A 24436-nucleotide genomic window follows, 5' to 3' on the forward strand; every position below is an offset into this window, starting at 1 on the left:
CATGCAGTTGTACCCACACTGACCTAAAATAGCTCCATCCCCTTGCCTGGGCCCTGTGGCCCGGGCCAGGCTGCGTCGGTGGCTTCTACGACCTCCCCGCTCCTCACCCCTTGCACTGGGGCCTGCTGCACAGACAGTTTGTCATGAAAATTGATGGCGTTCAGGTGCAAGTGCCTGAGCGCTGTAAGGCATGTGGGGCGGTGGGGGTGGCAGGTTTTTAACTTTGGGAATTACATTTCTCTAATTGTCTCTACTAGCCCTCTCTGGACTAGACAGATTTTGGAGAGAATTGCCACAGAATTTAACCAGTTACACTTTCATGCTGTTCAGAGCAAAGGCATGTCTCTTCTGGACAAAGTAAGACCAGCAAGTGTTGGTTTCGATTTTCAATTTGCTGTTTGCGAATTTCCTGGATGATTTTGGTTTGACCTAGCATTGCCCCTGATAATTGCTACTCTACAGGATTTTGAAGCTAGCTTTGAATTCTTTTTTTTTTCAGTGTCTCCTGCTTGGGACCCTGCTTCCATTATATCACACTAGATAGATTTTGTGTAAAGACACAAGCGTAGTCTCCAAACTATGCAAGTAAAATTAATTCTGAATTTCATGTAACTTGACACATCATATGATGTAGTCAGAGTTCATTTATCCAAAGCCCTTGACTGGGTTTAAATGCACGTTTGTCAGATTTACTCCGTAGCTTAAGAGGCAAATAACTTTTTGTCATTCCGTAATTGTCTGAACTTCACTTTGATGAAGCCGACTTACTTTCAAAGAAATCATAGGGAGGGGACGCCTCAGTGGCTCAGTCAGTTAAGCCACTGCCTCTGGCTTAGGTCATGATCCGAGGGTCCTGGGATTGAGTCCCACCTTGGGCTCCTTGCTTGGCAGGAAGCCTGCTTCTCTTTCTGCCTGTGTCTCCTTGTGTGCTTGTGCTCTCTCTCAACAAATAAATAAATAAAAACCTTTAAAAAAAAAAAGAAAGAAAGCAATCATGGGGAGAAGAGATTCATTGTTATTCTCTAGGAAATGTTGGGATTTTAATCTTACATATATTCTGGTAGAATTAGAGGCTCGCTTTATATATATAACACATATGTATATAAATTATACACATATATTTGAGCTTTTTGAAACTGTGGTACCTGAACCTTCTTTCCTGGTCTTTCTGTTCTTGCAGCGTATAGCCCACATTACGACCATGCTGCAGCAGTCCCTGGGAGGCCTGCTGCTAGAAGGGCTTCAGACTTCCAATGTGGACATCATACGGCACTGCCTCCAGACTTACGCTACAATTGACAAGACACGGGATGCAGAGGCGTTAGTCGGTCAAGTACTGGTGAAACAATACATGGATGAGGTTTGTGCACCCGTGCACCTCATTCCACAAACACAGAGCATCTAATGTGGCTTTGTTTCTTGACTGGGTGCGAGAGACCTCAGGGCTCTTCCTTGAAGATGCTCTTAGTTCCTGCTCTTCTGGTTGTAAGAAAAGGTTGGTCCCGCTTGGTGCCCATCAGCATGGCAGGAATCAGGCATGCGCTCTGGTCTCTTACAGTGATGCCATAACTCAGGGATCATCTTAATTTAGTAGGGGTGAGGGACTTGCTTAGGAAGAAGGTACGGATCAGAACATTCTCAGGTCAATTTCCATTTCCATAAGTTATACGTTAATGAAGTTGCCGAAAAGCGTGACCCCACCAAGGCGCCCGTGCCTACTGGAGGAGCTGGAAGACAGCTCTGTGCGCAGGGAAAGTCTGTGAGGGGAAGCGTCTTCGCAGAATTGATGTGGCCTAAGTCTTGAAGACCATGGGGGAGTTTGCCAGGCTAGGAAGGTGGGAGGGAGGGAATATTCAAAGATAAAGGGCTTTGAAGGGCGAGTTAGCGGGGTAGTACCTTAAGTCCAGAACTTGGTTACCCAGTGTTCTTGACCTATAAGGATACAGTAAAATACAGGGAGTCAGTGTATCCTGCCTCTGAGCGGCCGGAGTATGGGCTGCACCATGTGAGGCCGCCAGCAATCAGCAGCTTCCAACTTAGAGAGCGTCGGTTTCATCTAGTTCAAGCGGACAGAAGTCATGAAGCCAGTCTCAGCGTTTGAGGGCTTTCTTCCAGTCACCTGCCAGTGTGAGTGTTCTTTCTGTCTGGTAAGTATAAAGCTACCCACCATGACTTCAGGATGAAAGGCTTCCAGTTTTAAAACGAGACAGTATCCCAGTGATAGAAATGAAATTGAAGGATTAATTTCAGTAATCTTCTCAGCTTCATTAAGACTACTAAAAGTAAATGATCTGTCAGTTCTTTGTATGTATCCTATTATAGTTCATAGCTCTCTCTGTGGGGGTGAAAAAGATCACATTATTCTTTGTCACTAAATGAAAATATTTTAGTTATTTAATTTATGCCCTTTTCATTGAACTGAATCTAATATGCTAAATTGGGGAAGTACTTTACGTTTCCATGTCATTAAATGAACTGTGGCCACGTTTATATTTTAAGTTTGTATGCTTGTCATTCACCTCCTGCAACTCAGCCTCACCAAAAAAAATTAAATACTAAAGCAAAATAAGATGTGTTTTCTTCCATCACTTTCCATCTCAGCCCTTTCCCTGTTCTGGAGACGGTAGAGGATAAGACCAGGGTGAAGATGATACAGAGCTGTTGTCTGCAGATACAGTATTTTGCTTTTAAGCTCAGAAGGGAAGCAGATGAGTGTGTGTGATGTTTTAGCTTCAGGCCAGTCTCTGTCCCTCAGCTTCTGTGTCCCCCAGGGTTGGAGCAGTATTCCCAAATCCCAGGACCTAGATTTTCATGCCAATGTTACTTACCTCCTGTTTAGAAAGCATACTGAGTGGGGAGGAGGAAGGACGAAGTGCATTTTTAAGGTTTACACGATTCTTTTCTCTGTAGTGTATAGTTCATACTTCTCTTTTAGGTGCTTTAAAAACAAACAAAAACACAAACAAACAAACAAATAAATAAATAAAAATAAAACGCTCTTCCTTCTGCTAGGTGATTGTAGAGCAGATCGTTGAGTCTCATCCAGACGGCCTGAAGATCATGTATGCTAATAAGCTCCTGGAGTTTGTTCCTCACCACTGCCACCTTCTTCGAGAGGTCACAGGAGGAGCCATCTCAAGGTGATGTAAAATGCTGTGTATGCACCTGAGCTCAGTTTAGTGACCACCTGTCACCTCCTCATGTGCCGCTGATCCCTGGCTGTCCTGTCTGACCCGGGAACGTGGGAACGTGTGCTCTTCCCTATTTGTTACCAGTGCTGTGAGGCAGGTGTCACTTGCCTGGGTTTACAGGGAAGGGAATGAAGAGTGGGGACGTATCTCAATGGTGACATTTGTGTGACTCCAGAGCCTCTGCTTTTCTCTTGTCTATACTGTCTCCTTAACCAGGCTCAAAATCAAAATTGGTTTCTTTCCATTATTGTGATGTCATCATCGGTCTAGAAATACCAATTCATTTTAATTCAACATGTTTTATACTGATGGCAATTAAAGTCATGAACGGTTTTCCCTCCCTCTCTTATTTCATTTCCATGGCTTTCCAGTTCTGTTTCATGAATATCCCATTACCTTCCACCATCTCCATCATCCCAGTCCAGACCTTTGTTGCCTTTTGTTCGAGGGTAGCGGGCTCTCCCCACCTGGTCTCCCAGCTCCATCTGTCCCTCTTCATTGCAGCCCTCAGCTGTCCCACCAGCCCAGAGCACTTCAGCCTTCCTGAGTCGCTCGTGGCTTCTCATCGCCCACAGAAGAGCATCCAGTCTTCCTGGTGTAACCTGTGACCGTTGGTGCTTGAGTCCTAGTGGTTCTCCGCTGTAGAACTTTCTACTGTGGAACTTTCCCCCATACCACTATGGTTCCTGGCTAGACAGGAGCACTTGACCTTCCCTAACACACCTGGTACAGAAGATCCCTGACTTCACCTTGGTTCAGTTTATGGTTTTTTGACTTTTTATAATAGTGCAGAAGTGATATGCATTTAGTTTGGATCTTTTCCCAGGCTGGCGATCTACAGTAGGGTCCTCTTTTGTAATGCTGGGCAGAGGCAGCGAGCACAGCCCCCAGGCAAACCACGTGATCACGAGGGTCAGCAACCAACACACTTGAACCGTCCTGTTCTGGCTTTCAGTGCAGTGTTCAGTAAGTTACATGAGATACCAGACACTTTATTGTGAAATAGGCTTTGTGTTAGAGGATTTTGCCCAACTGTGCAATACTGTAAGTGTTCTCAAGACATTTAAGTTTGGCGGGGCTAAGCTCTGATGTTCAGTCGCTTATGTGTTTTCCATGCATTTTCAACTAAAGAGATTTCCAGCTGAACAATGGGTTTATTAGAAGCCGAGGCCGTCATAAGCTGAGGAACATCTGTCTATACTGTGCACCTCTGTGTTTTCCTTCATTGCTTCCTGTCTCTTATTCCTTTGTCTTTCTTTTGATCTGTCACTCCACATGAAGCTCCAGTCAAATACAAATTCTTTTTTTTTTTAGGTTATTTATTTATTTACTTATTAGAGAAAGAATAAGCAGAGGGGGAGGCAAAGAGTGAAGCAGGCTCCCCACTGAGCAGGGAGCCCGATGTGGGACTCAATCCCAGGACCCTGAGATCATGACCTGAGCCACCCAAGCGCCCCCAGGCTATGGTTATTTCAAGAAAAAGTCCTATTTGTGAATTCTTCATCTAGTGAAGATGAATTAAAATCAGAAAGTCAACTCTGCCACCTTTAAAAACCCAGGAACAGAAAAAAATTCCACGAGCAGGTATAACCCTATCCACAATAAATCACTTTCAATCCAGTCCTGAAAACTAATACAGAGTAGGAAGAAAGCATTACAGAAAAATTTTGTTTTCATTAATCAAGCTGGAAAATAACGGGCCTTACATGAATGCCCTTTAGGAAGACAGTTCTTATAGTTATATGTTGATAGAAACTCACATTACATTTGAAATGCATGTTAAAACCATGACTGTAGATTAACTACCACTTTCAGTCGTCAGAAGATGAAAAATGGTCAAGAGTCACCCAAACTGAATCCTGGTTCCTCCTGGAATATGTGTTCCTAAATATTTTCCCCCTGAACTACTGTGCTCTTTCTGTATCTTACACAGCAGACACTGCGATGCACAAACACATCCAGAAGGCCTTTGAGGGCTGACAGCCTGCTGGAACAATGAGGAATTCACCTGGGTTTCTGCCTTTCTGCCGGGCCCAGAAAGTTCTGGGTAACCCAGGTGACGTGTCATGAGAATACATGTGTAGCTCACACCATATGTATTATCTCCTCAGGGTAGACACCAAAATCCATGTTCGTATATGAAAATCCGAGATGCGTACAGAAATCAAGAGTGATTCTGTCATATTGAAAGAAAAACACACTGTTGCGATGCCACATGCCTCGTTTCTCCTTGAGTGACTGCAGGAAGTAGCGATTGCAGTCAGAAATCTCAGAAAGAAAAATTAGAGTAAGGGCAACACCTGAAGTTTATTCCTGAAAATACTTGGAGAACGACTGTGACCAATAAACCAGGGCTTAGTTCATGAGACTGTCAATGAGCTTATAACATCCCATGTCCTGGTCAAACCCTCATTTCTGGGAGATGGAGGGACGTCTTCATCTTCCAGAGCTACTATTAGGGAAAAAGGTGGAGACAATGCTGACTGAGTCCCTACTTCAGCAGGAGAGCCAAAAACACCTTGCCCCTCCATAATCCCAAATGAAAATAAACATCTCGGGGCACCTGGGTGGTTTAAGCTTCTGCCTTTGGCTGGGATCAAGCCCCACGTCGGGTTCTTTGCTCAGCGGGGAGCCCACTTCCCTCCTTCTCTCTCTGCCTGCCTCTCTGCCTACTTGTAATCTCTGTCTGTCAAATAAATAAAATAAATAAAATCTTTAAAAAAGAAAAGAAAAGAAACATCTCATTTTACTAGTGTGCAGCAGTGACTATGCAGGAGAAATTATTATTATTTTATTATTAGATGATATATTATTATTATTATTATCATTGTACTATATTGTTAACCTTTTGAATTCGGACACCTAAAATTTTTAATAAAATATGAAGGTCTTTTTTTTTTAAGATTTTGTTTATTTGAAAGACAGAGATCACAAGTAGGCAGAGAGGCAGGCAGAGAGGGGGAAGCAGGCTCCCCACTGAACAGAGAATCCGATGCAGGACTTGATCCCAGGACCCTGGGATCATGACCTGGGCTGAAGGCAAGAGGCTTTAGCCCACTGAGCCACCCAGGCGCCCCATGAAGGCTTTTTTTTTTTTTTTAAAGATTTTACCTATTTATTTGACAGAGAGATCACAAGTAGGCAGAGAGGCAGGCAGAGAGAGAGAGAGGAGGAAGCAGGCTCCCCGCTGAGCAGAGAGCCCGACATGGGACTTGATCCCAGGACCCTGGGATCATGACCTGAGCCGAAGGCAGCGGCTTAACCCACTGAGCCACCCAGGCGCCCCATGAAGGCTTTTTTTAAAGAACAAAAACTTCAGACTATATCTTTATCCTATCAGTTCCCACTACAACTGGCTTCTGTCTTGGCCAATATTTAGCCATTCAGATAAAGTCCGTATTTAGTGCTTCGTGTGTATGCATGTGTAAAATAAGCGGACAGTCATAAATCTTTAAGATTGTGTATAATAACCGTGAAATAAGTATTCTTGATACGCAAGGTCTCGTCTGGCGAAAACAGCTGGAGAACAGTATGCAGTTTTCAAATGACGAAGGGGAAATACGCATTCGGTTATGAGAAAGGGAAGGAGAACAAGACCAAATATTAATAAAAGGGAAAAAAGCTTTTTCTGCCATCTTTCCGTGCCGCAGTAACAGTGTGAACAAATGTCCCACAGATGCCCTCAAGAACATTAACACTGCTGAAAGGGGGGGCGAAGGCCAGGTTCTTAGGAGGCCCTGCACCAAAGTCATCGTCCCGTTTCCTCACTGTGATGACGAAGCATGAGTACATTGGCAAATTTGAAATTATTGATGACCACAGAGCTGGGAAAACTGCTGTGAACCTCACGGGCAAGTTAAACAAGTGTGGCATGACCAGCCCTAGACTTGTATAACTAAAAGATCTAGAAAAGTGGCAGAATATTTCCATCCCCTCAGTTTGGTTTCACTGCATGGAAAAATTCTTCTGGCATCATGCACCATGAAGAAGGAAGAATCCAGGCAGGAGGGAAAATCCTGGGATTCCTTTTTCCTAGAAATATAATATACATGGCACGTGAAATGCCACAATGGGGAAAAAAAAAAAGGAAAATAAATTACAGTCAACTAATGTTTGACAAGGGTGCCAAACAATTCAATGGGGGTAAGAACAGTATTTTACTCCCAAGCAGCCACATGCAAATAATGAAACAGGAGTCCTGCCTCACACCATACAGAGAAAATAACCCCAAATGCATCAAAGACATAAGTGTAAGCATTAAAATGATAAAGTTCGGGATGCCTGGGTAGCTCAGTTGGTTGGACGGCTGCCTTCTGCTCAGGTCATGATCCCGGAGTTCCCGGATTGAGTCCTGCATCAGGCTCCAAGCTCCACAGGGAGTCTGCTTCTCCCTCTGACCTTCTCCTCGCTCATGCTCTCTCTCATTGTCTCTTTCTCAAATAAATAAAATCGTTTAAAAAATAAAAATAAAGTAAAATGATAAAGTTTTCAGAAGAAAACACAAAGGTAAATGTTAGTGGTCTTGAATCTAACAACGGCTCCTCAGCCAAACACCAAAGTACAAGCAACTTAAAAAAAATAATAAACAAATAAATGGGACTCAACCAAAATATCCCAGTTTTGTGCTTCCAAGGACCCCATTGACAAAGTCAAAAGACAAGCCACTAAATGGGAGAAAATATTTGCAGGTCATATATAAGGAACATGCATTCAGACTGTGTGAAGAATTCTTTTTTTTTTTTTTACATTTTTTTTTATATTTATTTGACAGAGAGAAATCACAAGTAGATGGAGAGGCAGGCAGAGAGAGAGAGAGGGAAGCAGGCTCCCTGCTGAGCAGAGAGCCCGATGCGGGCCTCGATCCCAGGACCCTGAGATTATGACCCGAGCCGAAGGCAGCGGCTTAACCCACTGAGCCACCCAGGCACCCAAGAATTCTTACAACTCAAATAAAAAGACAACCAAGTTAAGAAATGAGCAAAGAGGGGCGCCTGGGTGGCTCAGCGGGTTAAGCTGCTGCCTTCCGCTCAGGTCTTGAACTCAGAGTCCTGGGATCGAGCCCCATGCTTTCTGCTCAGCAGGGAGCCTGCTTCTTCCTCTCTCTCTGCCTGCCTCTCTGCCTGCTTGTGATCTCTCTCAATAAATCTCTCTCAAATAAATAAATAAAATCTCTTAAAAAATGAGCAAAGATCTTGAATATACATTTCTCTAATATTCAAATGTATACATTAATATATAAATGTATATATAAATATATTTTACATGATCATATATTTATATAAACATATTTATGTAAATATATTTACATTCTTAAATATGTATTTAAATATAAATAAAATATGAAATATATAATATATATTTAAAGATACATATAAGGTATATATAAAATATATGGGACAATAAGCACGTGTAAATATGCTCAACATCACTAATCATTCGGGAAATGCAAATCAAAACCATGGTGAGATACCACCTCCCACCCACGTGGATGGCTACTATCAAAAACCCCAAAAGCAGGTGTTGGAAGGATGTGAAGAGCTGGAACCTGTAAATTGCTGGTGGGCTTGGAAAATGGCACAGCCACATTAGAAATGGTTTAGTAGCTCCTCAAAATGCAGAACACAGAGTTGCCATATGACACACCAATATCACTCCTGTGTATAGAGCCAAGAAAAAAACTATGCCCACACAAAAATTTGTGCATGAAGGTTTAGGGTTTATTCGTAATAGCGAAAAGGTGAGAACAACCCTGATGTTCATCAACTGATGAAGAGATAAATAAAATGTGATCCATCCAGCCTGTGGAATATTATACAGCCTTGAAAAGAAATAGAATTTTGATATGTGCCACGACACAGAGGAGCCTTGAAAACATTCTGCTGATTGAGAGAAGTCAGTCACAGAAGACCACGTATTGCATAATTTGATTTATATGGAATTTCCAGAATAGCTAAATCTACAGAGACCGAAAGTAGATTAGCGGTTGCCTAAGACTGGTGGTGATGGCTAAAGTTTTCTTTTGAGGATGATGAAAATGTGTAGGTAGTTCAGTATAGTATAGTTAAATATAGTGAAAGCCATTAAATTGTCCACATTAGATGGTGAGTGGTATGGCCTGTGAATTATATCTCAATTAAGCTGTCATCGAAAAATGCAAAGAACTTCTCTATTTATCAAGTACAAAAAGAACGAACTTGATTAAAAACATCAAAAATGGGGAAAATAAAAACAAAATAAGATGGGAGGAATAAAATTATGACTGTTTATCATTAATTTAAATGTGTACAGACTGACTTTTTCTATTAAAGAGCCTATCAGGAGGTTACAGATCCACGCTGTTCAAGAAACATACTTAAAATGCAAAAGGGATTGAGAATGTATCAGGTGAGGAGATACCATGCAAAAGAGAAAGCCGGAATGGCAAAATTCATCGCAGACAAGTTGGGTCTAAAGTTATAGGTACTAAGATGAAGAGGGACATTTTTAAAGGCAGAGTTTGGAAAGAAGATGTAAAAGGTATAAGCAGGTATACATCTAACAACATAATACCTGAAGACTCTAAAAATGCAATAACAAGGTAAAATTTTAGCTTTTCAAATGGGAGTATCTACTAGAAGGAGGGAAAAACAAGGACACACAGAAAATAGACATCCTGGGGCGCCTGAGTGGCTCATTGGGTTAAAGCCTCTGCCTTCGGCTCAGGTCATGATCCCAGGGTCCTAGGATCGAGCCCCACATCGGTCTCTCTGCTCCGCGGGGAGCCTGCTTCCTCCTCTCTCTCACTCTCTGCCTGCCTCTCTGCCTACTTGTGATCTCTGTCTGTCAAATAAATAAATAAAATTTAAAAAAAAAAAAGGAAAATAGACATCCTTATTTCCCTCGGAAAACATTTCTTTCTTACACCTAAGGAAAGCCATATTTGTAAAGATTAATTGCATACTAGGCAACAAAGGATACCTTTACAAGCCTTCCAAATTAAAGATTTAAAGAACAGTTCTTTGATCACAATCCGGTAGAATCAGAATTAGATAACCTGGTAACAAAAAATTGAAACTACATACAAGTTAAGAAATACAGTTTTCAGTCAAAGAAGAAATCATAAGAAGACTGAAGAAAATCTTGAAAGCAATGGAAAGGAGACTATTTCATACCAAAACTTACAGAAGACACCAGAAGTTATACTCTAAGGAGACTTTAGTGTCAAATGTCTTCAATTTCAAACATTTTTTTTAAATAAAAGAAAGTACTCATTTAAACCCATCAGAAAAGGACAGCTCAATCCAAAGAAAGGAAGTAGTTATAATAAAGATAAATTTTTAAACTAATAAAAAATATCAGGGGCAAATAAACTCAAAGTTGTTTCTATGAAAGACTAATGAAATAATAATAATAAAAAAAACTTCACATGCCCTATTAAGGATAAGAGAGGGGGAAGATGGGTTGTGGGAGGAGGTGGGGAGAGGGAAGGGGAATGGGGAAAGGGGGGTTTCAGGGAGGAGGGGACAGAGAGAGGGAGAGAGTTGCAAAACAGATAAGGATTGGGAACAGAGATATAAAAGCAAATGCATAATATAAAAGAATCACTAAACTGCAAGGCCCTTTATACTAATCAATTTGATAACCTAGAAGAAACGATGATTTCCTAGGAAAACAAAATCATCCAAATGATTCAAGAATGAAAAATTAAGAAGATGAGTTCCAAGATCAGACAGGTTTGCAGCTGGATAACTGTCATTCTACTGTTAAATGGCAACAGGCAATTAAACAATAATAAGTCAATTCACTTGATGAAGCTGAGCACAATTTTAATACCCAAACCTGAGAGGGAGGAACGGGGAAGCTATTAACAAATCTGGCTTAGGACAGATTAGTTCACAGAAACTGAACTAATGTTAGCAAATAACAGAAGTCAGGCATCTATCAAAGGACTATATCCTGAGACCAACTTGGATTCATTCCAGGAAAATAAAAAAAGCTCAAGACCAGAAAATCAATAAGATTTACCTCATCACTAAATTAACTGTGAAAAAACTCTTAAGACCATAGCAATAAATGCATTTGATAAAAAAATAAAGGCACCTGATAAAAGGTGAGCAACCATTCTTTATAAAAATGAAGATAAAAACAGAAGGACGTTATGCAGGAGGGATTATTAACTGGGAAGCACTAGATCAAGAGGTAGATAAAATGAGCCCATATTTGTTAAACAGTGACAGAGCCCCATGCGTGCGTGGATAGAGGCGAATGAGCTCATGGATGAGCACCAGGCTGTCAACAGGTATTATAGGGACAAAGGCAGCGGTGAAGAGAGGAGAGTCTTAACAACAGGGAAGAAGGTAAAAGGAGGATTGCAGTTAAAAATTGTGCATGATACAAACACATGCAAATAAGACCGGATATTTTCCGGTATATAGTTTTTTAAAACCCTGCACACATTACTGGAACTACCAACTCTTGCTTTCAGCTCCGCAGCCCTCGCGTGCTTTCCCAGTACCAGGATGCAGGGGTAGATCCTCCGTTGGTGACATCCTATGTCATTGTACTCCTAAAGGGACAGGTGAAACAGCGCAGGGGCTTGAGGTCGGAACTTAGGCATCGCTGCGCCCACCCCAGCTCCCTGCTCGCCCAGCCCCCACTCTGAAGCGGCGGGCACTTGGAGCTGTTAAGAAGCAGGGATCTGAGCAGTTCTCTGGTTTCCCCTGGAGCCATCTGCATCCATCATATTTCCCACAGCTCTCCCCGAGTGTTGGTGCTGGCTCCCCCCGAGTATTCCTTTAACTCCAGGCATACCCTTCTTATGACAGCACCTAGTACTCCCCGTCACAGTGCTCTGTCTGTCACATGCATCCATTGATCAACTTTGTGCTGGTTGATGGCTGGAGCCCCCTCCTCTTAACTTCTCAAGTCCGTTTCTAATGCAGCAGCACCTGGCACTTAAGCACCCTGTCAGTACCTGCCAAATGAATGAAATGTACTCAAAACATAGTATGAAGTCTGTGTTCTGAAACTCCTTTTTGGAGCTGTTTGCTATCATTTTCCCAGGCAATTAAAAAAATTTCCAGCCTTGCTGCCAACAACCTGAAGGGGTAAAGGAATGCCGGCATGCCCCATGGGACATGTCACTCTGGATGGTCCTTCAGCAGCAGGGACTTAGATAGCGCTCTTCCAAACCCAGCAGGATGGTGGAATGGGTACGTGGCTGAGTGCCTCCTGGGTCTGACCCTGTGTGACGCCACCCGGTGTCTGCAGCTGCCCTCTGGAAGGTGTTGCTTTTGCGGCAGAGCCAGAGGGCACCAAGCATGTGTCTGTCTCCAAAGTCCTGGGCACCACATCACAATGCCTTCCTGAGAAGCAGAATCAAGGACAGTTGCTGATCTTCATTCCTTCCCACCAAAGGTATCTCATACACCATCTTTGGAAGTTGGAGCCAGGGGGTGCCTGGGTGGCTCAGTCGGTTAAGTGTCTGCCTTCAGCTCAGGTCATGATCCCAGGGTCCTGGGATCGAGTCCCACACATTTGCCTCCCTGCTCAGCGGGGAGCCTGCTTCCCCTTCTCCCTCTGCCATTCCCCCCACTTGTGCTTTCTGGCTCTCTGTGTGTCAAATAAGTGAATACAATTTTTTAAAAAAGTTTGGGCCATACTCTTTAGCCATTCTACTTTCCCTGGGGTAATTTGCCACCTCCCTGAATTTACCTGAATCTTTCCCAAAATCTACTTATCTTCCAGCCTTCTTGACCATAATGAGTCTATAAATTTTCAATAGACAGTGTGAACTTACACTTGCTAATATTTGCATAACATGCACCTCTTTCGATCTTAAAGAAAAGCTTTGCACCGCAATGGTCTCTAATCTCCAATTAGGTTCTGTTCCGGGATCCCACTGGAATTCTACGCGCCTGTCCCCTAAGATCCCATAAATTGTGGTCCAGTTTCCCAGCCAGCCAAGGAAAGCACATGGGAAATCTTGCTGAAGTATGAGTAAGAGCCAACGAAAGGGAACATATTTATCTGCCTCGAATACTGGGACCTGAGGAAAGCAAGTTTCATTACAGACAAATCAGGAAGGAGGTGCAGATTGCTTTTTATGTCACTCTGGAGTGGAGGTCTGCCATTGATCATTAAGGCCATTTCCTGCAATGCACTCACCAAAGTGATACTCACTTCGGAGTGGACAAAACTTAGGAAATGGCCAAGGGGAGCTCTGCTTACACTTTACACTCTCAGCATTTATTTGTATTATTTTCTTTATAGGGCAGTATAGAGACTTGAGACCACATTGAAAAAGCAAAGCTTGTCATCCTGTGGCCTTGGGTCAAGAATAGAGATAGTGCTGCTCATGTCAGTTTCAACCTCCAGTGGCCAAGGGTTTGATCTGATGCTCTTTCAAGTTTTCACCATAGCCTTTCTCAAGCTCAATGGCCAATAATCCCACAGGAGGAGATTTCAGGGCCCTCTCAAACTTCTGTTTTGCTATCTCTCCCCAGCCTGCTTCCTCTGCAAAAGTCACCACTTTGCCTGTGCATCTACCACCTCTTAGAGCCTTTGGAATCAGCCACGAATTGCAGTGCTGATTCCTTCCATGACCACATATTGTTTACAGGAAAACTCTTCTTCGTTATGCCTTTCCAGTCAGAGTGACGGTTTCATCCGCAACCTGGACCAGGTTCGGGAATGTTCTACACATAAATGTGAGCAAATGTCTTCTGTATTGAGAGACATGTACAATCTGTAAATGGAATCTATTGAAAAACCAGTACATAGGGTACACTTATGTCCTGACCCAGCTGGAAGGAGGCAATTCATTTCTATCTTTCAGAAAATTGGTGTAACACATTGATTTTCATAACAAAGAAAGCAGTTTTGTGTCCTCTACCAAAAGACTGTCATAGTAAGCAATAAATTGCCTCTTTGGGGTGAACAAATTAATAAGATATTTTCTAAATTTCAAAATAACAAAGACAGAACGATGTCTGTAATGCTAAGTGCATCCCCTTAGTGGCAGGGCACTGTGTCATGGACCACCTGAGCAATGACACATGGCGGCCGGTAGTCTGATTTGTACATCAATTCACCTGGCAACCTGTTAAAAGAAAGTCTTGCACATGACAAGCTTTCAATAAGACACTGACAAGATGGCCAGGAAGCCCCCTTAGCTGGCTTTTTCAGGTGTCCAGACATCTAGTCAACCTACCTCACCAACTCATCACCATGCTTACTGGAGTAAACCCAATCTCTTCCTTCCCCCCTGGAGATGGGAGAAGAGCCACTCACACGTTTGTATGGAATTCTCATTCCCCCTCGCTCTGTCCCCACATGGCGCTGTCCGTGTAATAAATAAACAAATCTTTATGTCACCCGGAAGTTCCTGGGTCAAATTACACAACTCGGACAATTTTGGGTCACTACAGCCTTTTGTTTTTCTCTCCACTTTAAGCCTTCTGGGTGACCAACAACTATCTAAAACTCATGTTGCTGCCATATGCTGTTGTTCTGCTTCATCTTCCCAGTAAAGTTCAGTATTTTTCGCTAAAGTTTGGTTTATCAGTATCTCCAGCGTCTATCTCCAGCTAGGGTCATGATCCCAGGTCCTGGGATCAAGTCCCACTCTGGACTTCCTTCTCTGCGGGAAGCCTGCTTCTGCCTCTGCCTCCCATCTCTTATGAATAAATAAAGAAAATCTTTAAAAAAATTTAAAAAAACCATTTCTATCTTCCCACTTTTAAAGGTTAATTCTAGGAATTATTGCTATAAATCCAGTGTCCTATCTCTTTCTTAAAAAGTCTTCTCCAGGGCACCTGTGTGTCTCAGTTGATTAAATGTCTGACTCAAAATTTTGGCTCAAGTCATGATCTCAGGGTCATGGGATTGAGCCCTTAGTGAGGCCTTTGTGCTCAATGGGGAGTCTGCTTCTCTCCTTTTCCCTTTGCCCCACCCTCCTACTCACATGTGCACACACGTGTTGTATCTCTCTGTCTCAATAAATAAACAAATCTTTAAAAAGTCTTCTCCAAAGGGAGTTTGACAAATAGTCCAGTAAGGGGCTGGAAGAAAATATTATAAGTTTTATTCATATTTCATGTCATCCATTTAACTGTTTAGCTTTTGCATGCCTTTTATAATAATTTAGTAGAGTAGTAGAGTTTATAATTTATCAAAAATTTGCTTAAATTTGTGCTATGTCCGCAAATATTTTTTGTATGTATGTATGTATGTATGTATGTATTTATGTATTTATTTATTTTTGTGAAAGAGAGGTGCACAGTAATAAAAGGAGATGATAGCTCCAGGGACCCAGATATTTCCCCAAGTCCTGTTTCCTTCCATTCCCTCTGGGCTTCATTAGACCCCCTTAACACCAATCTTGTCCCTAAAACACGCCCTCTGCAGCACCAAGTTCAAATGCTTAACTCGGGCCATCACTGCAGGCTGTACCGGGATGACCTTAGGGAAAAGGGTGGTGGGTCTCACGGGTTAGCTGTGTCACCTCCATGAACAGTCCTTTGTTCTGAACAGCTAGTGCAGCCCATGTTTGCAATCACAGGCTCTGGCACCAGAGTGGGCGTAGATCCCAGCTGGCCCCTCAGTAGCAATATGGCTTTGGGAAAGTTGTGTCATTTCTGGCCCAGACTTAAGGCTCATCCATAACGTGGAGGAGAAGACAGTGTGACCCTCAGTGGGCTGTTGAAAGGATCACGAGATGGTTCGACTCAGGTGCTCCGAGGTAGCCAGCACACAGTAGGCCCACAGTAGAACAAAAAGTTGTTCTATTGATCTTATAGTTACTATTACTCCTACTAACAAAACTAACTGATCATTTGAGATGATTTTCAAGCGAAGTGTCTTCGCCTGGATTTCTAAGATTAACCTACTTCAAAATGAATTCTGCTCTACTGTGAAAAACGAGCTAACCAGCAGGTTTCTTCTGCATCTTTTCTGAACTTTTTAGGATCCTCTCTAGAGAAAGGTTCTAAAGGAAGGCAAAGTGCAGAAATACTCTTGCTTCAAAGGATGTGTAGGAAATGATTAATTTTGCCAAAAAACAGTGCCTTGAACATAAAAGATGTTTGACGAAGCTCACTGTAGACAGTGTATCCCTCCAGGATTCGTAAGTTGAAAACTCAATGTCCAAAGGGACATAACTAGGAGATTGGGTCCTTGGGAGATGTTTAGGTCATGAGGGTGGAGTCCTCATGGGCGAGATTAGTGTCTCCATAAGAGAGACCCCACAGAGATCCCTCGCCTCCTCCACCTTGGAGGTTATAGGGAGAAGATGGTCATCTGTGACCCAGGAAGTGGGCACTTGAACAGACACGGAATCTTCCAGGGTCTTGATCGTAGACTTCCCAGCTTCCAGAACTGAGAGAAATAAGTATGTCTTTAAAGCACCTAGTTTATGGTGCTCTTGTTACATCAGCCCAAACTAAGGTAAAGCTTGTCTCTTATACTGAAAAATAACACAAATGTTAACAACAATTTAAAAAAGGAACATTGTGGCCAATGACATGTAAGGAACATCATCTCTCCTCTACAGAGCCAAGAGCTTAATTAGTTTCGGGCAACTCAGTAGAGTATGATTAAACCAAAGAGCAGCAAGATGTCTAAATGCTCAAGTCCTCTGCCTCCTACTTTTCTGCCAAAACAAAAGAAAAGCCCTAGGCTGGTTTTGGTTACCACCAAGCACAAAACAGCCAAATTCCAAATTAAAAAGCTCTGGGGTTTAATTGTGGATGTATGGAATTACATAGAAGCTCTCTTTGATCATTCCAAAGGATGTTTCCCTCAAAGGTTACAAATACATCTCAGCCTACCAACCATCTCAGGCCTACCACAAAAATTATATATATACACTTTTAGCATTTTAAAATGTGTCTAAATTTCAGTTTCGGATCCAGTTTTGACTATTGTTATGGGCTTAGTTGGATGCCCCCAGATTCCTACGTTGACGTCCTAACACCCAGCATCTCAGAATGTGGCAGTATTCAGAGACAGGATTTTTAAAGAGGTGATAAAGGGAAAACGAGCTCACTGGGGGTGGGCACCAAGCCAGCAGGACTGGTGTGCTTACAGGAAGAAGAGATTAGGACACAGACAGTACAGACTGAAGGACAATCGTTTGAAGACAGAGTGGAGAACACAGCTATCTGCAAGCCAAGGAGAGACGTTTGAAGAATCGAACCCTACTGCCACCTTGATCTTGGACTTCCAGCGCCCAGAACCATGAGAAAATAAATTGTATGTTGCCTAAGCCACCCGGCTGTTATTTTGTTTACGACAGCCCATGACTCAGAAATTTGTGCACCTCCCCCCCAGACTTTATCCTGAAGTTCTGTTTCAGCTTCAGGGGCTTGTGTAATACTACTGTATCAAGGAGGGAGGCTCCTGCCATTCCCTGCACTGGGTCATTGAGACACTGCACAGCTGTCCCCAGGGCTGGCTACATAATTTACAAGCCCCATGCAAAATGAAGATATAGGGCCCTTTGGGCAAAAACAGGGAGGAAGTGTTTGTTAAAGGTACTAAAATAGAAAGCTCATTTCCTCCATCATCTGTCTTCTGAAGGGGCATGGCTGCTGTTTTCTATTTGCATTTAATGTCATTCCAAGCAAATAAAAATTTTATAATGTGATTATGGGCATGATTTATGCCATTCATCTTCACAGGGTGCAATGTCAGTGTTAAATAATTCACGCAGGGATTCCACAGCTGGGGCACACCCACGTGCCCTCTTCTTATCAGAACCGTAGAAATCCTGCACAAGACAAGCTCTGCCATCTTTACCTCACCTGGGGACTCACACCTGTTCCACCAACCCTGCTGCCCTCGGCTTCCTGATGATTACGGAACTTGACAGGATCAGGAGCCAGGGGCTGCCTTTCTTTCCCTTCCCTCCTAAGTCACCACTTCCAAGGCTTGGCTAACACAGGGAGGTGACATGAGTGAGAAATGACAAGACAGGGTTCTGGGCTGCTCACAAGAGGCCACCGCCTCCTGCCGGTGCTCAGAGCAAGCTCTGGTCTGTAGGGAAGGCGAGCTCCGGTTGACTCGGTCATAGACATCACGTGGTCAGTGAGTCTCGTTGACCACCACTCACGAGGTGTCCATTTCCATGCTGTGCTCACCGGGCAGGGCGAGCAGTACATGCAAATGAGCAGTACAGGCAAGGAATGGTGGATACCCACAGTGGGCTGTCCCCTCCACTATGTACGTGCTCCACTATCCCACCTGTTATGCCTCAATAATGGGTCCATGATTAAAAGAGTGAGACTGATACAAAGCGAAGGTCAAACAAAGCTTTATTTTGCACCAAGCATCAAGAATCAAACTGACCAGCCAGGGCCACTTTTCTTACAGAGAAGTCAACCCCTCTCTCCTTTACAGACTAGCTTTTAAGGACATAGGCCATGCGGTTGGGCCTGGTCATGCACAGGTGGCCAATGAAATTGTAACACACAGAGAAAGCTGCACAGTGATGCTAGGTGACCAATTGAATTACAACTTACCTTTTAGTAGATATTTGACCTAGCCTATCACCTTGGTTAGGATTTTCGCCCAAAAGACTCACAAAGGGCGGGACCCATACTCCTTGGTAGCTAGGGAGACAGTATGCAGCCCTCCACTGATCAGATGTCTTACCTGGCCTGACCCACCCTTGTATTTGGGCTTTGTTACTTGAGGTTGATTTCCGGGACTTGTTTTTAAGTAAGTCCCCTGGGAGAAGGGGAGCAGGGACAGCTTAAGGGTTAAACAACAAGGTTATTGTGTAACCTCAATGGAAGCCTCTGGCTAAAATATAAAAATATAAAGTAGGTCCTTACACCACCCACTTCGCTCAAAAAACACAAAGTCAAATATAAAACTGAGTAATTCCTAGACATTGAGAGAGAAGCACACTGACTTCACCTTAGAACCCTTCTGAGGGCGGTGCTTGGCAGGGTAGGGGGGTGTGAGGGGGTTGGGGGTGGATAATGGGACCTCTGAGGGTGTGGCCAAAGGTCAGGGCCATTTGGGAAGGGGCTTTCTGGGGGAGGGGCCCTTCTGGGAGCAAAGCCCTGGGTGGGGGCATTCCCTCTGGGGGCAGGGCTGGGAGCAACCCCAGAAACCTGGCCCACAGAGAAGCTGGTCCTTTCTATCCCTCTGCCTCCTTTCCCCAGGGACCCTTAGGCTTTGGAGACTAAAGTCAAAATTAAAGCCATATGTCTAAATGGTTCATACTGTGGTTGGGTAGTGTTTTTAACATATTAATTGACTGGTTTTTCTCAGTATTTGCCAAACCTTTCCCAACTCAAGGCTTTCTCTTAAGCAGCAGCGCAAGGCAGGCCGTTCAGTTGGGTCAAGCTGTTTGGTGATTCTTTGTAAAAACCCACCCTCTTGCGCTGCTCAGGAGGGCAGTGTTGCATCCTAGGATAAACATAAATATATATCAAATGTGTTTACAAGTTATATTTATATGTATACATTCAATTCTCTGTTTACATATATATGTATAAAATAAAAATAAAAATATTGTTTAAAAGGCTGTTTTCCGGGGTGCCTGGTGGCTCGGTGGGTTAAAGCCTCTGCCTTCAGCTCAGGTCATGATCCCAGGGTCCTGGGATGGAGCCCCTCATCGGGTTCTCTGCTCAGCGGGGAGCCTGCTTCTCCCTCTCTCTCTGCCTGCTTCTCTGCCTACTTGTGATCTCTGTCGGTCAAATTAATAAATAAAAACTTTAAAAAAAATGCTGTTTTGCAGGGAACCTGGGTGGCTCAGTCCTTAAAGTGTCGTTTTTCCACTCAGATCATGATCTTAGGGTCTTGGGATGGAGGCCCACATTGGGCTCCCTGCTCAGCAGGAAGACTTCTTCTCCCTCTCCCACTCCCCTGCTTGTATTCCTGCTCTGTCTCTCTGTCAAATAAATAATTTTTTAAAAAGAAATACTTTATTAAAAAAATATATGTAAAATGCTATTTTGCCCTCTATCCTGGTAAGATTGAACACATTCCTAACAAGAGATCTTTCTTGACTCCGTGATAAAAATTTAACATTGTCTTAATGAATCCTCACAACATCCGCCTCCCCAACCCTTCTCAGATGTTACAATTAAGGTTCAGTGAAGTCCAAACACTGGGCCTGAGGTAATATATCCAGTATGTGGCCTCTTGGCATAGTCTAGCAGCCCAAATTGGGGGCGAGGGTGTTTGAGTGTCGTTGGCCAGGATGAAAAAGCTGAAAGATGAAAAGAAGGGTAGTCTTGCTTTTTGGCCCCAAAAAAGAAGATTTAGAAAGAAAGAGACCTGTCGCCCAAAGGAGGAGGCTCCCCACTGATCCCGGCTGGGAAGGAGTCAGAGCAGAAGGGAAACTCCCATCACCAAGGAGAATGGGCTTCTCCTTCATACAAAAGCATAGGATCCCTCTCACCTGATATGTTTCTGTCCCATAGTCATCCCCCTGTGCCTGCCCCATAATAGCATTCACAGGAAATGGCTGAGAGATACATTCAACTTGCAGAATTATAGCAAATAAAGTAATCTTTGACCCATCCTGGGAGCTTCTGATTACTGGGAGGGTCCAAGCTATCCTAGGACAAGTGCACTCATTTCAAGAACCAGTAAAATGACTCCAAGGGTATCATAAGGGCTAGTGATCATGACTCGTCCAGAAATATTTCTGGGAGTCCCTTTTAACATCCCTCCCATAATTTCTTCTCATCTCCAAGGGAATGGTACTTAGGTATTCTGAAAGAAATATGCATGACTAGTAAACTGTGTGTGACCCCTGCCGCCTAATTTATCCCTCACCAGCAATTAACACTGATGGTTTGAAGGATGGCTACTCCCCTGTCAGGGCAAGAACTGAAGCAGAACGTATGGGGCGAGGCGGCTCTTCCCCCTGGATATAAATAATTAAACCCAGTAGCCACCCTTCCTGCCTGGCCACTGTCATTTAGGTATGGCTGATTATCCCTAAATGGGAATGAGATGGGGGCGGGGATGGGGGAGGGAAGCAGGTGACGGTCAAAACAATTACAGTAGCTGCCACTGAGGGTCCAACCTGGCATTAGACTGAGCCCAAGTCCTGATTCCATCATATACGAGCTGTATAAACTTGGAAAACTGAGTTCAACTCTCGAAGCATCTGCTTTGCCCCCCCCCCCTTAGAGTGAGAATAGTCAGTAGTGTTGACTTCACAGGGCTTGTTAGGAGGATTAAGTTAGATACTGTTCATTTAGCACAGTTCCTGGCCTATAGAAGGCACACATAAAAGTTGATTATCGTTTTTATGGACCTCCAACTTTAAGCCTTCTATAAAGAACCAAATGATATCTCTGAAAAATACCAACTGCCTACAAGGTTGTAGGGAAAGTGGTATCTATGTTGACCTGATTAGAAAAAAGTGGAAAATCTCTCTTGTTTAAGCCTTGTTGAAAATTTTCTAAACTCTGTCCACTCTTCTGCTTTAGTAATTAGAACAAACGTTGGAGACTCGTGATTTTCTGATAATTGAGTTGCTCGTTGTAACGCAGGGCAATTCGACATTAGTGTTTATTTAAAAAATTACCGCAAATGAAGATAAATGGTGAGACGTGCACTAAATTTGATGAAAATCCTGACGTGAGTGTTTCTTCTTGGGATTCTCTCTCTCTCTTTTTTCTCCTATGATCTGAGAGCGGATTACATTCTACTTGGGTGATGGCTCAGGTCAAATGTGTGGTTTTGCAGGTGCCTAGCCTTTCACAGACAATCTTGGAAGAAACATCATTGTCTCTGTAAGAAAACGGAAGGAAAGATGTGATTTTAACACTCAGCCTACAACAGTACAACAATCTATCAATGTGAATTTAGAAACGCTGAGCAAGTCCCCCTTCTAGTAACGAATATCTCTCCCATTTTCTTATAATACCTGAGTATCTACAACTGAGCAATCTACTCTTTTGTGTAAAACAGCTTCCCAGGATTGTTTCTCCTTTAAACGCAAGTGAACTTTGGGGATGGCACTCAGATCCCTTTCTTTTACTGGACACCTGTGGAGCAGGGGTTGGGTGTGTTTCAAGAGGGAAAATATCCACAAGGGGACAGAAAAAGGACATAAATGTACAAAATCCCATTTTCCAAGAATGTAAAAAGCTAACTTCCAGGGGAGCCTGGGTAGCTCAATTGTTAAGCATCTGCTCTTTGGCTCAGGTCATGATCCCAGGGGCCTGAGAATCCAGCCCCGCATCGGGCTCCCTTCTCAGAGGAAAAACCTGCTTCTCCCTCTCCCACTGCTTGTATTCCCTATCTCATTGTGTCTCTGTCAAATAAATAAATAAAATCTTAAAAAAAATGCGAACTTCCAATATTTATTTTTTTTTCCTTTGCTCTAAATATCTCAATGTTCACTTGTTGAAAGCAATTGATTGAAGCCCTGGGAAGAAGTGGTAGATTGAAGCACTCATCAGAGTTGTTTGTGCTGCTTTGCAGGGGTCTGGCTGCACTAAATTATTTCAAGAAATATTAATTATCTAAGTCACTCAGAAGAATCCATTTACCTATTTCATTTTCTTTTTTTGAAGAGAATCTTTTTTTTTAAAGATTTTATTTATTTGTCAGAGAGAGAGAGGGAGCAAGAGCGAGCACAGGCAGACAGAGTGGCAGGCAGAGACTGAGGGAGAAGCAGGCTCCCTGCCGAGCAAGGAGCCTGATGTGGGACTTGATCCCAGGACGCTGGGATCATGGCCTGAGCCGAAGGTAGCTGCTTAACCAACTGAGCCACCCAGGCATCCCCCTATTTCATTTTCTGTGGTTCTTGATCCTTACCCCAAATTCTCACAGGCCTCTGCAGCTGGCACAGAGTCCGCTCCCATAACTATAATCCCTGTCCCATACTCTCACCTCCATCATACATCATACATACCTGATAAAACCCCACCCTGGTAAAAACCCAACATTCTGTCCACCCTATGTCTGCCCCTGGCAGCTGAAGGTGGTTGGTGAGAAAAGCAACAATGCTGGAAGCTTTCACATTAAATTCTTTTTTTTTTTAAGATTTTATTTATTTATTTGACAGAGAGAGACCACAGTAGGAGAGAGGAAGGGAAGAGATCACAAAAAGAGGAAGGGAAGCAGGCCCCCTGCTGAGCAGAGAGCCCAATGTGGGACTCGATCCCAGGACCCTGAGATCATGACCTGAGCCGAAGGCAGCAGCGGCTTAACCCACTGAGCCTACCAGGCGCCCCTTTCACATTAAATTCTCAGCCACAAATCCAAGTATGTTTCTCTGACCGACAGAATCTCCATTCTTCTCGTGAAATATTTTGACTATTTCACATCTTCTTTCCTCCAACCTTAAGCCAGGGCTTCTCAACACTGGCCACACTTTTGAATCACCTGGAAGACTTTAAAACACAGGAGTGCCCACCTCCAAAGGACCTGATCTAATTGGTGTAGAACCAATTAGATTAATATCCAATTAGGGTCTGGATATAAGTGTGCTTTTAAAATTCTCCCAGTGATTCTAATGTACAGCCATTTTGTTCAGAGTGAGAATTGAACACCTTCCATCAGATACAGCTGATGACCGACCATTCTGATGACTTCACTGAGAAAAGTAAATTGAGGGCACCTGGGTGGCTTCAGCTCAGATCATGGTCTCAGGGTCTCGGGCTCTCGCATCAGGCTCTCTGCTCAGCAGGAAACCTGCTTCTCCTTCTCCCTCCGCCTGCCTCTCTGCCTACTTGTGATCTCTCTCTCTCTTTCTCTCTGTGTCAAATAAATAAATGAATAAAATATTTTAAAAAAAGAATGAAAAACAAACTGGGTGGGTGTCTAGGTTGCTAAGTGGTTAAGCGTGTGAATCTTGGCTCAGGTCATGAGCTCAGGGTTATGGAGTCGAGCCCCATGTCAGGCTCCATGCTCAGCGGGGAATCTGATTGAGATTCTCTCCCTCTCCTTCTGTCTCTTCCCCCTGCATGTGTGTGCTCCTGCTCTCTCTCTCTCTCTCTCTCAAATAAATCTTGAAAAGAAAAATCGGTAAGGAAAGAAGACCCACAGAATCCCACTAAGTTTTCCTGGGTGGAACCCTTACTCCAATCCCTTCTGAGTGAGGACATGCCCCTCCACTTGGGATTTCTTCTCATTTCCCTGATCTCTGAGTATGAATGTGCTCCAGGACCCAACCTCAGACTTCTCCTCTGTCTACACTGAGTCCTTGGTGACTGTCCCTCTTCTACCATCTATCTCCTGATGACTCCACATCTCCACCTCCAGTCCAGACCTGGATTTTGAGCTTT

At 43.4% G+C, this 24436-nt stretch overlaps 1 protein-coding gene across 1 annotated transcript; it reads left to right on the forward strand.

Moving 5' to 3' along the window:
- Positions 1-1201: 1201 nt before the first annotated feature.
- Positions 1202-17430, forward strand: LOC309857703 (conserved oligomeric Golgi complex subunit 2-like; the record flags this gene model as incomplete). The annotated part of the gene is made up of 3 exons (XM_082750438.1): positions 1202-1360; positions 3013-3140; positions 17259-17430. 3 exons carry the CDS (start codon positions 1202-1204, stop codon positions 17410-17412), a joined length of 441 nt encoding a protein of 146 aa, XP_082606564.1. The 3' UTR covers positions 17413-17430.
- Positions 17431-24436: the final 7006 nt, after the last annotated feature.

The sequence above is a fragment of the Mustela nivalis genome (genome assembly GCF_964662115.1).
Source record: "Mustela nivalis genome assembly, contig: HAP1_SCAFFOLD_1092, whole genome shotgun sequence".
NCBI classification, from domain to species: Eukaryota; Metazoa; Chordata; class Mammalia; order Carnivora; family Mustelidae; genus Mustela; species Mustela nivalis.